Consider the following 15,814-nt stretch of genomic DNA (forward strand, 5'->3'; position numbering starts at 1 on the left):
AGTGGATTTCCCACCTGTAGCTTATCTAACTCCGATCCGAAAAGTACCTTCCCAGTAAAAGGAAGGGCCTCTACCGCTCTGCATCTGCCTGCCATTGACGCAGCCACAGAGCCCTTCTAGCAGATATAGCTAATGCTGAAGATCTGGCGGATAGATTACAAATGTCCTTAGAAGCTTCTCCGAGGAAAGCAGCCGACTCTGCAATCTGTTCGGCTAACTGAATTAAGTCGTCAGGTTGCGTACCTGTCTTAATACCCTCTGCCAGCTGCAGCTCCCAGGCTTCAATGGCTTTATTTACCCAACAACTAACTAGTGCTGGACGTTTCAAAACCCCTGCAACTGTATCCAAGGATTTTAATGTTTTCCATCTTCCTATCCAAGGTTTCCTTTAGGGAAACCACGCCAGGCACCGGAAGCACCGTTTTCTTGGAAAGACGGGCTACTGATGGGTCCACTGCTGGAGGAGTTTCACATAATCTCCTACTGTCAGGTGGAAAGGGGTAATCCAGATATTTCTTAGAGATTTGAAATTTTTTGTCTGGGTGTTTCCATGCGGAAGAATGAATCTCATCCAGCTCCTCTGATGATGGAAAGGTAACAGACTGTTTAAATCTTTTACCAAAAATAGATGGTTTCTCAGTAACCTCTAAATCTTCTACATGTAACACCTGGCGTACTGCTGTAATTAAAGCATTCACGCCCTGAGATGCAGGTTCGGGGTCCACAAGAATCTAAGTTTCCTCTTCCTGAAACTCGCCCTCTTCAGGGTCCTGCAACTCCTCATCTGACTCATCCCAGTGTAAGGGGTTATGAATCAATCTCTTAAATTTTTTAGACTGACCTTGGGTGGGGGGGTATAGAGGGGGAGGAGCTAGCTACCAGTAGTTTTTTATTTAAAGATGCCAGCTCCCGGTTAACACACTCCAATACCCCATTATACTGAGGCTCCAGTGTCCCCTGGTGGATGAAGGAGAAAAATAGATGAGCTCATGTGTGTGAGAATAAAGAAATCCACAAAACATGACCTGCTGGTGGTAGTTGAGGACTGGCGTTGCGAACCCCTTCTATAGGAGGACTGACTCCATTACATATATGCAGTTGGGAAAAGTAAGAAAATGTAAGCAAAAAATATCTGTACAAGAACAAGCCACACGTATGACCATGAATGTGCACGTTAGACATCTTTGCAATTGATTTTTAAAAACACATTCTCCAATATAATCCACACTTTGGTGATCGTTGCAGCATAGAGTAGAACTAGACAGTACGTGTCGCTTAGCTCGTGGGATGGCTCCACCAAATGTCTAAATACGGAGGGGTTCATGTAGAGTGACATTTTATGTCAAAATTGTATTTTACATGGTAAATTAAACTTTTACAATTATTTACACTGACCAAATACATTTAAATACAGACATAGGGATCTTCAGTGCAGTGGTCATAACGTAAAATTCAAAATATCAAGTAATGTGACTAGATGGCCATAAAACTTCATATAATATAGCAGCCACACTAATGATTTATGAAGTGGGAGGTGCCCTGATGTGATCAGCCAATCAGAAGCAGCTGCCAATCATAAGTCATTTGGTAGTGCATATCTTGCACCAGGCAAGGTGACAAGTACATATGTGTCTCTGTCCAGGTCTACCATGGTCGCATTTTACACGAACACATCCCAACAGCAATCTGTCTGTGGTTACCTGTTCCCTCCCTCAGCGCAAGGCAACGTAAGTGCAAAATATGACAATCTGCATATATAGACAGAAGTGCAAGTCTTGTGCACGTGTGGTACAGAAATGCGTAGTTGACAAAATACATTTAAAAAAAAAAGTACATCAGGCCCTAAATTGTTATTTAAATAAAAAAGAAAAAAGTCAGACAAGTATAAAACTAAAATTGCTTAAACATCTTCAATATTTTTTAGTATAAATAGGACCCATATATTGCAATTTCTTCCTTCCATCCTTATGGGTGTTGCAGCCATCTCGTTAGATCACCAGGCAGGGTCGATGTAGCTTTGATGCCCTAATATACACCAACAAGCTGCTTTCTGGATGCAACTGTATCCAACACAGATGAGCACAGCAGCTCTGTGTCGTATCCAAAGGCAATGAGAATAAATGGTCTGACGACAAATACATGATGCAAAAACTAAAGAAATAAAATAGAACCTCCCAGAAGGAGGCTTATAGACACAAAAACTGTGTTTAATTAACCAACGACGGTGATCAAGGTTTTATACGACTCACGATTGAGCCGTGCAGTAGCTGTAAATGGATCTAAATTTAAAAGATTGCTTTGCTCAAAGGCTGGCGTCTACAATAAATACTGAACTGCAGTGTATTTGGAAAGTGATAAATGGAGCCAGTAATAAATGTAAACAAATTAAGGTCTACAAGCTTTATTGATACTTGTTCTTTGTTCGTTTTAGTTGTTTTTACATAATCACAATGCATTCCAAAGACTTGCTTCCGCACATTCCTGCAGCTGTGAAACACTTATTTTTTATTTTGCAACACGTTCGACTTTTCACTCAAACAAATTTGCAGCATTTACTACTCGGTCCACAGAAAGTTCAAGTGACTGTAAATGTGTTTGCACAAAAACAACTGAGCGATAACGTGTAATTCCTATACTGGTATACATTACTCGCTTGCTCCTTAGACACTAGTGTTCCTAGAAGAAGATTTCCTTTAAGTATATGTGCTATCAAAGCCAGCAGTTAGAATGTCATTCTGTTTCCTAAAAAAGAAAAAAAAAAAATAGAAAAGCACGGTGGGAGCAGGACTGAAAGAGCTGGGGCTCTCCGAAAACACTATAGGATATTGGCAATTAAAAAGAATAAAATCACGAGCTACAGCTACTATCATACTGGCTAGAAGCCTTGGTGTCTCCAGGTATGACAGAGCAGGGGGGGGTTTGTGTTTTGCAGCCGGCTCAGTGCTGGATGGGCCAATATAATGCAGAGCGCTACGCATTGGATGCCCGTTCTACATCGACGTGGTTCATTGTGGAAATCTCAACTTACTGTTCGTACACAGTGCAAGAGCTGGTTAACATCACGCCCATGGAAGCGCAGTAAGACTACTTCTGAAGCACAATATACAGCATGCTATGAACAAACAGTTCTGTATTAAATGGTGCTTCACACAGGAGAAACAGGAAAAAAATAAAATTGTTTCAAATCCATACATAGCAGCTTACAATACTCAGTAAAACACATGGCAGAGAACAGGTTTTTCCTTAAACACTGCATTGCAAAAAAAATAAAAAAAATAGTAGAGATCTGGGAAATTGCACGGCAATGTCAAGGCTGGTCTTCCCCTGACCCACACCACGTAATCCAAATACACAGCTCTCAAATTCAGAGGCTCCTATTGGTGTCTGCAGCAAACTTGTGTTTATTTATTGATAGCAGTTATTCGGTTTTGCGTTTCAGTCCAGGAATTTTGGAGACGATCCTAGAGAAAGAAGGGAATAGCACACATTAATGTCCATGGCAGATAAGCAGCGACTTGTTGTAAAAGCAGGCTTCAGCAATATGTGGCTCTTTAGCCGTGTTAGAACTATAAGTAGCAGCATGCTTGGGCAGGGAGAGACCCGTGCTCTGATAGAAAGCCACAAGCCCACATTCAAGTGATCTATATAAATTAGATGCTTTGCGTTCAGAAACAGCTTTATAGATCGGGTTTATTGCCTATATATATTAGTACATTTGCCAATTATAATGCAGGCAGAGCGGAAGTCACAGAACGTAAAGACATAAGTATTTAAGAAATGTGCTTAGTCTCCGCAATCTTATTGTCTCAGAAGTCCTGAGTGATCAGAGCTGCATTCATTTTTCCTGATACTGCAAATTAAAGTGACGTTACCAGAAAATGACCAATAGTACTAACTGAGGCAGCTGCCACACTAATACCAGATTTAACAAACACCACTCCCCCCAGAACTCCAGGGAGCTGCCTAATATTATTAAATCTTGTTACTAACACCACTCCCCCCAGAACTCCAGGGGGCTGCAGCTCACTCAGTGGGTGAGTAGCTCCCTCCCTCCATATACACCCTAAAGCAGTGTTTCCCAACTCCAGCCCTCAGGGAACCCTAACAGTGCATGTTTTCCAGATCTCCTCTCAAAATCACAAGTGAAATAAATAGCACCAGCTGTGGATTTTTTTTTTTAAAAGCGTGTCAGTCAGTAATGAATACACCTGGGTTCCAGGAAGGAAATCTAAAAAACCTGCACTGTTAGGGTTCCACGAGGACTGGAGTAGGGAAACACTACCCTAGAAAGAGGTAGCGTAAAAAAGAAAAAAAAAAGAAAAAAAAAAGAAAATAAATATAGATATGGGCTATATTAGCATAATAGACCTTTAATCTTAAACACTGTGTAGGGTCAATTCTACAGAGAACTCTTTAGGAGGAAAAAAAAAAAAACCCACTAAACAAAAACCTCCCTAAAAAATAGTGTGATTCCTTAAATACATTAGAAGGATATACAAACTAGTGCTTTAGTTATTCCAAAATAATGACCTCTGCATTAATCATTATATTTCTTTATGCCCTTCGGTTGGTGATGTCGAATGCCGCCATTTTATTGGGGTTCATTGCTTGCTCTCTCTATACCAGAGTCCCCAAACATTACTCCCGTTACACCCTAATATAGGGGTGGGTTCTCCGTATCTCTGCTCTGTACGTAGCACCATAAACCATCAGTCACACTAACCCACATCATGGTCAGTGAGGCAGAAGCTGAGGAGCAGCTTGGTGAGGGGCAGGTGGGGCTAAAGTGCCAGGAAGACTCCTCCCAGCACAACTGATAGTGAATGTTCCATGGGCCACCCTAGTCCAACACACCCCCAGTCACACATGAAAACCGCTCCTATCGCTATTAATCATGTGGGTGTCAGGGACACACTTGGACATCAGTAGTGATGGGGGAATATTTAGGCCTTTCAGGACGATCAATAGAGCAGTAGACAAAGGTCATCGCACTTACAAGTCTGTTGTACTTTTAACATTCTTGTTTATGAGTGCCAAGTAGTGATCAACTTGAGTCTGCAAAGAGAAGAGGCAGAATATGTAATTCTTCCAGTATAATATAAGAGCCTACAGTGCCTGAGCAGGGACATTTAGGAGACCTATGTACGTACCTGATGTCTTTCATAAATTACTGGAATACTGAACAAGGAAATCAGCGCTGAAACAAAGAACACAGAGGATGAGATACTGAATTAAAACACATTTCTCTCCACAGCAGTAAACGGGTTTGGCAGATGTCAAAAGGTAAATTACAGAACTGGTTCAAATTAGGACATTAGGTGCTATACAGAACCAACATTGCTTTTCCATAATAGCAACCAGATACTCATGTCAGTCTATGGCCTACATCAGAGCTAGAACCGGTGTATGACAATGCAAGGAGCACAATGATGAGACCATATAGGAATCTCTGCACGTCCCCATACTACACATTGGGGAAGATGTATTATAGCAGCACGGATCGTGCGACTAGAACGTTTCCAGCTTTGCCTCTTTACCAAGGCAATGCATGAAACAGTACCGATGAGATGTATTAACATCTCTTTACCAAGGCAATGCATGAAACAGTACCGATGAGATGTATTAACATCTCTTTACCAAGGCAATGCGGGAAACAGTACAGATGTATTAACATCCCATCCTCCGGCGATCCCCGCTTGAGCACACAGCGCATCAGCCTAGTGCAGAGTCTCCCTTCTCAGCTGGCAAGCATCACAAGCTTCATGTGCACCCCGGTGCCGGCAGCCGCAGGGACATTGCTGTCCCCGCTGTGGTGATAGTTGCAGCTGTATGAACGGCTGCTGTCTTGTAGATAACATCGCTGATAATGACAGCGGCGCATAGTCAAACTCCACAATACTACATGGGGGACAAGTTGTATCGGCGCACATAATGAGCGCTTGATACCACTTTTCCCCATATCCCCCCTTCATACATCTCCCCCCATTGTGCTGTGATAGCAAGACATTGGATGATCTATTTCATGTAGTGCTGGACATCTACTTTGTCACAAACATAATTATCTTTAAATATTAATCTGACTCATACTCTGCTAACAAAAACAGAAGTTCTATTAAAGGCCAGGAATAGAAGAGGAGATGGCTTCATATGAAACGTCGTTTATTCAGACTGAAGGCAACATTTTACCTTGAACAATGCAGACGTGCTCTATGAATAGACTCGCAGTACTAATGGGTCACACAGGATTGCCCAGCTACGCTAATCACACATTTACATTTGCAATTTCAGTCCATCTGGGCCTGATTCGAGTTACGCTAATGTCATCGCAACCGCCTTCTCTGACTAGTCGCAGCTGCTAAGATATGCTGTTTTCCAAAGCACGGCCGAGCGAGCACAGGGACGCCCACGGCTGCCTTCTCATATCTGTTCGACGCCGTACAATAGCGTAAACATCGGTAATATGTACATTTATTGTATTTGATTTGCCATTCAGCTGAACCCTGCAGCCCTGATAGGTACACTGCTCTAACGTATATAAGCAAATATCAGCCCTTTAAAAGAGAATGAGACTTGGTTAGAAGGAACATCAGTAAACGCACGTGCATTCCCAATATCACTAGGACAGTACTTACCCAGGATCAGCAAGGTCAGGCCATTGAACAAGGCACCAATATAGGTGAATACCCACATCAACACTGCAAACTGAACACATCACGTTAGTTGTGTGCCAACATACATCAGGAGTAATTTACAGTCCTTGTACCACTCAGAATGACTAGTTATGGTGGTGTCACACTGACGCTTCTGCCTTATTTGTTATCGCAGCTGGAGAAGTGCTGCAGTTATTCCTATAGCTCAGTGATTCCCAACCTCGGTCCTCAAGGCACACTAACAGTCTTGGTTTTGGTGATATCCAGGCTTGAGCACAGATGGTTAAATCAAAATAACTGAGGTACTAATTAAGTCACCTGTGCTCCAGTATGGTTATTCTCAAAACCTGGACTGTTAGTGTGCCTTGAGGACCGTGGTTGGGAACCCCTGCTATAGCCGATAAGGAGCGCGACGTGCCCTGTGTAACAGGGGTGGCAGACACAATGCGTCTCAGCAGTGCGGTGCTAGTCATAGCCTTGTACAGTGCGCTGCTGTCAGCATCTTACTGCTGTAGTGACTGGAGTGTTCCTGCAAAATGCTGCATTTAAAAGAAATAAGTCAATGATTTAAAGCTCCTGTGTGATACCAATCAGCCGGTCCCAGGGCAGCGCTTCACACATTCTTGTCAGCTACTGTTGGGCCAACGGTACAGCATAGACTAGGGGTGGCTTATTGCCCACCCCTGGCATAGACAGTAAGGTTCACATTTTAACACACAGACACGCACAGTCACATGGTATAGAGAGTAGTGTCTCCCTGCATTGCAGTCTATAACTATTGCTGATCAGTGTATGTGCCCGATATAGGAATCTGTAGACGAAGCAATATCCCCAACCAGCTGCTCCAGACTATAAATATCAACCTACATGGAGATACATACATGGGACAATTGTCACCTAGAGGAGCATAAGATGAATATAAGCAGTGTAATAAACACGAGTGGGATCCATTACCCAGAATGCTTACCACATCCCCTGATACGCATTTCCCCATAGTGCTGTATCCTCAATGCAAAGCTTAGCAGTGCTCTTCATAGTGCAGGCATTTATTTGCATTACAAGATCAGTCAGCAGCAACAATAGCATTCAAGTTAGCCCTTTCTGGTTTTCATAACTTGCTCGATAATGAGCTACGGGATAAGGGTCCATATAGCAGATTGTACAATTTTAGGTCCATTATTAGGAGTTTATTCTTAAAGCTTTGGGTTCTAAGCTCTGGCAATTCTGACCATGTTAATGTCAGACACTTAAAAGGCCAATGATTTTACTAGCAAAACACTGCTACAAAATGCATTGCCCTTTTAAATTTTGGGCATACACACAATCGGGGGCGCCAGGATTTAGAACCGAAAGCTTCGTAAATAAACTCCTCAATGTGATCCAGTCACTATGCACAGCATGCACTGTTCAGCCACACTCCTCACTAGGAACTAGTAGCAGCAATATAAAGTGCCTCATGCCTCAATAACCAACAGTTCCTATGCAGTAATGGGATAGAGATATATCAATAGAGATGCATAATAAGACTATGAAGGTAATTGTGAGACTAGTGACACAAATTGCTGAGACAGTGGCTGATCTGCTGAATACTCCCTCACAAGTCCCAGCCTGTGCAATGTACTGCAGACAATACCAGAGCACTCGGAGGAGGTTTCTGCAAAGTGTCTGAAAGTCGCGTCCTACATCATCCAAGTGTGGAAAAGTAAACTAAGTAAATCAGTACGAGGCCAAAGAATGCAAGATACAAGCTTCTCATTTCTGATATTACAGCCACCATTAACCTGTTAACGTACTAGAAGTGAAGTTGAACTACTTGCACATCTTAATCATAGGATTATGGTTTAAAGTAGCACATTAATGTGAAGGCCGGTACTAAAATATCGCTGTGCCGTAATCCCCAGTCCACAGCTCTCCTCATCCCCTCTGCTGGGCTCCATTGCACCCAGCTCCAATTCTTCACACTATTCCTCTCGCTTCCTGTGCACATATGCACAATGTATCTGGCTTTATCCCTGTACATAACCGTACAGCGGATCCCTTCCACCTCTGCTCAGGGCATATCGATGTGACCCCCTCCGCCCAGCAACACAAGCTGCAGCTACTGCCATCACCCCCCCGACTCACATCTCCTGTTACCACGAGGGCAGCGGTCATATTTGCATGTTCGCAGCCTCTCAGTGGTCCTAATGCTTTTTTATTAGGCTCTTTAACAAAAATAAGTATCTACCACATACCCCCAGAAAGTACGCCCCAGCAGTATGGTGACAAGCAGCTGTTGGCCAGACAGAAAACATGAGCACCTTTCCATTAACGCGTTGCAACATGTATAATTCTGTGGTGCTCGCTAGTGGGACAAAGCTGCACAACTTCCTAAATTAGAAATCTCTCTCTTGCTGAACTGGGTCGCAGGTTACAGTGACGACACCCGGAGGGTTACATAACAGCTAATGTGTGTCAGCGCATATACTCCCTGACAATGACCAGCATACATCTCTCCCATGCCTGCATCACAAATACAAGGTACAAAGTCTACACACAATTACCAGGGGGGGTTTTTCCTGTGAGAGGCCACAAATGTGTCTCATCAGACTCCTCCTGGATGCTGATCAGCCCAAATGTGTAAGTGACCTTTATATGATACCCGAGACCATGATTTAAGACTTGACTGTCTGCCGAGTCACTTCCATAGAGATGCACAGGCCGCCGATGCATTGGGTTACACATGCACAGCCAGGAATAGGACTGCAGTCTGGGGACTGACCACATGCCAACAGGTCTTCATGTTACAGACCAGTCTGTAAGCGAATCACAGCCCCGATGTGCTCTCTTATAGGACACAATTATATAGCATTCACCAAATAGCACATCCCTATTACATAATTGTTTCCCAATGGGGGCTCCTTCACTCCTGGCATGGCTACGCTGTACTGACACAGGCTGTGCATGTACCGGCCTATTGTAAGCTGCTGTCATGTGACTCACATGTTAACTGTGGGGGACTAATCAAAACTGGTACAAATAGATTAGGCGTTAGTCTCCCAAGGCCATCAGGCGGCTCAATAACTTAACACGGACCACAAAGGTGACACATACAGGAACAGGTGCAGCCAGTCCAAACCACGGGCCAGCAGTCAACTGTGTACCAGGTACAGCTATGAGTTGCCTTATCTAAGAGCCTTATATAAAGTTCTGAAAACCATAACGACCAAAATAAAAGAATCATGGTCTTCCGTAATGTCTCATACAGCAAAAAGTGCTTATGTTCTAAAGACATGAAAGTAAACGTACCTTTGAGCTTTTCGGTTTCTGGCAAGCTTGTAAAAATACTAGATATCCCCCAGTGCATTCTGGATAATAGATGCCAATCATTACACTTTTCCAGCTTCTTTAGAATTTACGATACCTACCTTCAGAGAATCCACCAAGTCCTCCACCAGGAAGAGGCGCCTGAGCTCCTTAATTGTGCAGTTAATGTGTCCCAGGGCAGCGCTGCAATACTTCTGGACAAGGTCTTCAGACACGGCGACATTGGACTCTAAGCAGGATCTGAAGAGAACAAGCGGAGGGTCGATTAGGACAGATAACTATTATAAGTCATCGGAATATTTATAAATATATATATATATATTTTTTTTTTTTACATTTTGTAATCTGAATTAATCTCTTCTGAGTCTGGGTTCTCATCGGCGGGTCGCTATCAAACATGACTGTGTTAGAAGGGCAAAAGGTTATATGCTAAATTAGCATGTAAATACCACAGGTTGGTCTTTTATATCACTCTTCAAATTGTCATATAGAAACGTGTAACCCTCACGAGATAGATTTCCACCATTGCTTTTACTATGTTTCTTGCGGTTTCCATGTGCACAGTTCAAAGCTGCATACACTACACACTGGATTTTAAAGATCTCTGCAGGACCTAAGGCAGGCAAACTTAAGCTGAGACGTAATCATGAAGTTCTAAGTTAGAGGATATCCAAATACCAAGAGCACGGCAGACGACCTATTTTGTCTGTGCTTGATGTCCATATGAAGGGAGTGATTTATAACCATAAACATGACGACTATATTGTGGCAGCATACTCCCCAGCACTTTACAATTAGGGATAAACACAGACAGACCTGGTATGCGGAAAAAAAGTGTGCCTTCCTCACAGCCTACACAGCAGCAGCATACTGACATTCAGTTACTCTTGTCCAATCCATGTGCATCATGTACTCAAATGGCTGAGAAGGACGTCATATAAAGTCTACACTTTAAGAGCTGACACACGCATTTTACTCTGCAGAAGTGCGCGTTTGTCAGGTCTGCATGCTGGTGGTAACCAGCTGGTACATTCTATCCTCTAAATATCAACTGATCTGGGGGTTGTTTCGATGGTTGTCTTCTGTCTTGGATAATACTCTCTGGGCGCAGAGGGGGGATGTGTGGCTGGCACACATTATGGGGTATTAGTGTGGGTGAAACATTGTAGAACACTTGCTCAAATCTCTAGAACACTTGCTCAAATCTCAGTGATGTTTGTCTACCCCAATATCCAGTCGAGTATCATCGCAGTTGGAACCTTGCGGCTAAATGACTCCGCTCCACAATGATTTAGCTCGTAGCTTTAGTCTTCCTAAACCATCAAACTAAAAAAAATAAATAAACTGTATGATGAACCAATTTCTAGTGATATAATGACTTGACCTGGGGCTGTATATGTGCCTGCAGGTCCTAGCACACACAACTGTATATATAGACACTTCCTACAACTCCTCTGCTAGAAGAGCCAGGACACACCAGCCAGAGCTGAACACTGAACTAGTGCTGGTCATTAGGTGTGACTGGCAATTCAGTCAGTGCCAGGGAAGAATCACAAGCTCCAGGACACTGAATTTATGGAGGTTTCAGTTATATGTGTGTGAGGTTTGCTCGTTTATCAAGGTTTATTTTCTAGTTGCCATGACCACCCTCAGTAAAAAAATAATAATGTTAAATTACCTCAAAAGCAGACATTGGCTCCCCATTTAACAATGCTCAGCGCTCACTAAAAGGGGTTATGCCACCCTTCCTGGATTTAACAAATAGCGGTAATCTAAGATTACCGCTGCTTGTCAAGCATCTCTCTCACCATCTTTTAGATGGCGAGAGTGATGCGCTCTTCATTGCCGACAATGACCCGATTGGTGCCTTTCCGGCTTCAGTGAAACCTCCCAGGCACTGCCGAGCCCCCGTCATGCACAGACGGACCGTCGCACGTGCGCATTACACCGGCGCTGGCAGCGTTAGGCTGCCAGCAGGTGAGCGGAGAACCCCACAGACAAGGAGGACTTCACTGGACCTCGCCGCATGGGTCAGTATTGATAAAATACTAGTGGCATTTTTATTTGCATCATAGGGATACTAAACGAAAATTGCCGCTGGTATATTCGTTCGTTTATATATGGGGCCCAGCTTTATATAGTGTTCTATGAACTTTAACAAAATAAATTTAAAAAAAGGTCTTCTCAATTAATCCAACTGCAGTGATGAAATTACATTTTTAAAGCTATAGATAAGGACTATGCTATACAACTTGGTGAGCTCGTTCCCACACAGTCATCCAGTTCTAGCTGTAAGCTTTGTTACCAAAAATAACACTGTGCTCTGTAAAAGGAGATCTCAGAGGCACTCAGTGATCTCTACAAATGCTCGGTTCAGGAGACCATAGGTAATTAACATGCCTGGGTTTTGCACCCCTTGTAGCCACCATAATAAATCGGCCTTTGCTACAGGCATACTTCTCTAAAACTAAACTTCACATATGACAGAAGACCCGGGTAACATGCCAAAAAATAAGAAATAAGGGGAGTGAATAGCCTTGGAGTCAGCAAAATATTTGTAGCATTGTGTAGTACACACTCAAGTACAAACACGGGGGTAGAGGGAGATAAATGTAAGAAAGTAAAGTAGCAGATATTTTTGGCACAAGGTCTGAAGATGGTTCAAAAAGTAGTTCAGGCCTTACTGCTCTGGTGACCTTGAAGAATTACGTAAGCTCCTCGCTAAACTGAGCAGTATGCAGAGTATGTCTGCATAAGGGAAACTCGCTGGAGATGACCCACGGAGCAACTAAAAAAAGGGCATCAATGGGGCAGTCTGCAGTGTCAGTTTCTATGCCATAAGCTACAATGGCAACTTTATGTAATCTGTACTATGCAGCTGTAAAGGGCTAAGAGAAGGCCCTGACAACTGTAGTGTGCTATAAATACGTTTTAATATACAATGGTATTTAAATTAAGAGTGATAAAATGTTATGAAGGAATCTAGATTGATGAATAGGGCAGCACAGACGGTGTAATGGTTAGCATTACTGCCTCACAGGACTGAGGTCGTGGGTTCGATTCCCACCATGGCCCTACCTGTGCGGAGTTTGTATATTCTCCCTGAGCTTGCGTGGGTTTCCTCCGGGTTTCCTCCCACACTCCAAAAATATACTGGTAGGTTAATTGGCTCCCCACACAAAATTGACCCTAGTGTGTATGTGTGTGAGCATGTGATAGGGAATATAGATTGTAAGCTCCACTGGGGCAGGGACTGATGTGAATGGCCAAATACTCTCTGTAAAGCGCTGCGGAATATGTGTGCGCTATATAAATAACTAGTAATAAATAAAATAATAAATAATAATCAATGTCAATATGGTAGACCTGCTGGATGTTGAACCTGAGAATTGTTAGTTTTCATGCGGCTGCAAACGCCTGAAGCAATGTGGGACGTGCGATGGGGACATCACACCATCACGTAATGGTTAGCGTTACTGCCACACAGCAATGAGGTCATGGGTTCAATTCCCTCCACGGTTTGTATATTCTCCCTGTGCTTGCGTGGGAAACACTCCGGGTACTCCGGTTTCCTCCCACACTCCAAATATATACTGGTAGGTTAATGGGCTCCCACAAAAAAATATCCCTAGTGTGCATGTGGGTGAGCATGTGATAGGGAATATAGACTGTAAGCTCCACTGGGGCAGGGACTGATGTGAATGGCCAAATATTCTCTGTAAAGCGCTGCGGAATGTGTGTGTGCACTATATAAATAACTGGTAATAATAATTATAATGTGATGACTGTGGGAGGCCTAACAGGAACACAGATAATGCATCAACTACCACCAGCCTGACCAGAGATATGCAAAGACAGAGAAATAAACCAAATGCTGACAGGGGGGAGTTAGAAGTGCAGGGAGAGGAAATAGCAAGAGGACATCTTCTGTCCGCATCAGAACCCAAGTCCTTCCATGTTGAAGGGAATGCAAGAGTGATCAGTCTTTTAAAGAGTAAAACCAGCAATATCCCGTTAGCTAGCTCACCGAAGCACTATTTAAGTTAATGATAGGTATAGCTCTCCTATTATTGTATTGTTATGTTTGTAGGAAATGTCAGTTCATGGGTCTGACTTCAGGCCAGAATTGCTAATAAAACCAGCTAATGTTAGCACTAGGTAACCCCATGCTTCACTGACACTGCTAAAATATGTGACCAGTCGTTTGTTTTGTGACTGCTTTTGAGCTACTACCAGACAGATAGAAGTCTAAAGCTGGGAACACACCTAACATATATCTGCAGATGATGGTTGTTCATACACACTGAGCAACCGTCATCTGTCCGCAGGTCCCGCTTCGCACCCCCCTCCCTGCGGCCTCTGCTGCAAGGGTACGGGTGGCCTTCTGACTGCCGACACACACAGCACTATGCCCCAATATATCTGCAGATATATTGGACATCGGCTGTGCAACACAGCCGACGCGATAGGTCTGAACGACGTGATTCACAGACGTACGTGCATATATATATATATATATATATATATATATACACACATACACACTATAATTGATCAGCCAATTTATCTGCCAGTGTGTACACAACGTAAGGCAGTTACAGATGTTTATGGAAACCAAATTATTTCATATCTTGCACATAAGGGTGCTGTCGGTCGTAGCAGGTATCACGCATGCGCACGACGGCGCCGTCGTTCGCATGCTCTGTGGGTGGCCATCGACCCGGTGTCCGAGCGCATCGGAGCTAACGACCGGGTCTGAATGACCCCCTTGCCCAGTTTGAACACTGTGTGGCCAAATTCTGATCCAAGCTGCTCAGAATTATGGCCAAGAGGGAAGACTGTACTGTGTGGGCTGGCTAGAGAATAGAAGCCATACAGATTATATGTTTTGGTGACATGCTACAAGAAAATGGCTGCACAAGTCAATGTAGCATTGCCACACCAAGATCAAGCGTAATATTGTTGCACAATTTATTACAGACACCATTAAGTTTATTTTCGGTTTAAAGTTCAGCAACTGGATTGTAGCGCATTGTAAATCTTTCGATAAGAACTAAGTCCTAAAGTGGGGAATAGGTGACGAGATCTGCAAACCTGGTATATGAGCTAGGATTGCACCATTAACAGACTGTCAGTGATGTAATGACCACACACTTTGGACATTATCTGTATGATTAGTGAAACATTGACTTGAATATAATTAAGTTCACCAGCTGCTGCATTTATTTATATTACGTTTGTGGCAGAGGGATTTACTGTATGTCATATTACACCTTACATAACATGCAACTGCAATTAGGTTACATAATGTATAAATCACAAACCAGAGTCGTCACTTTAAACAAAAAAATAAATAAAAAGTGGATGATACATTTCCCAGTGGTTATGTCTATAAAACAAAGTCCTCCATATTTATTTCATGCACATTATAAACAAAAAAAAGCAACCTGCCACTAGTGAGAAAGCTTTAGTCTTTGCATTTGTTCGGTCTCCATCCATATTTAAGATATTATACAAACAATTCTGTATCACTAAAGTACCTGATAATAGTGCTAGATAATAGGGCAGATTCAACTAGCGGCGGGTTTTACCAGGCAGTTTTAGCTCCCGGGTTAAGTGCCCAGAGCCACGCAAATACTGTCCGTGGTAAGTCAGTGAATAGTTTTAGACCCCAGGTTAAGTGCCGGAGGTATTTAATTGCTGCCCACGGTAAGGCCACGACTAGCCCCGAGCTGCGAGGAACAATCTGCGTTAAGTGCACCCTAGGAGGTAGTTGTGGGCAGTAACTGAATAGCTCCGGACACTTAAACCGAGCGCTAAAGACGTGCAGTAAAATCCACAGCTGATTGACTCTGCCC

General features: G+C 43.2%; 1 protein-coding gene across 4 annotated transcripts in view; it reads right to left on the reverse strand.

Annotated features, from left to right (window-relative positions):
* Nucleotides 1-2,385: 2,385 nt before the first annotated feature.
* The window catches only part of RTN4 (reticulon 4), a 67,737-nt gene continuing 54,308 nt past the window's right edge, over nt 2,386-15,814 (reverse strand). For all 4 annotated transcript variants that reach the window (XM_088478006.1, XM_088478007.1, XM_088478008.1 and 1 more), the window contains 5 exons: nt 10,058-10,196; nt 6,633-6,702; nt 5,151-5,197; nt 4,997-5,055; nt 2,386-3,461 (listed from right to left, as the gene is read on the reverse strand). In XM_088478006.1, coding sequence (XP_088334132.1) covers nt 3,419-3,461; nt 4,997-5,055; nt 5,151-5,197; nt 6,633-6,702; nt 10,058-10,196 — 358 coding nt within the window. In that variant the 3' untranslated portion in view covers nt 2,386-3,418. The remainder of the gene's footprint in view (nt 3,462-4,996; nt 5,056-5,150; nt 5,198-6,632; nt 6,703-10,057; nt 10,197-15,814) is intronic.

Source organism: Taudactylus pleione, unplaced genomic scaffold (genome assembly GCF_031769625.1).
Source record: "Taudactylus pleione unplaced genomic scaffold, aTauple2 ptg000206l, whole genome shotgun sequence".
Classification (NCBI taxonomy): Eukaryota; Metazoa; Chordata; class Amphibia; order Anura; family Myobatrachidae; genus Taudactylus; species Taudactylus pleione.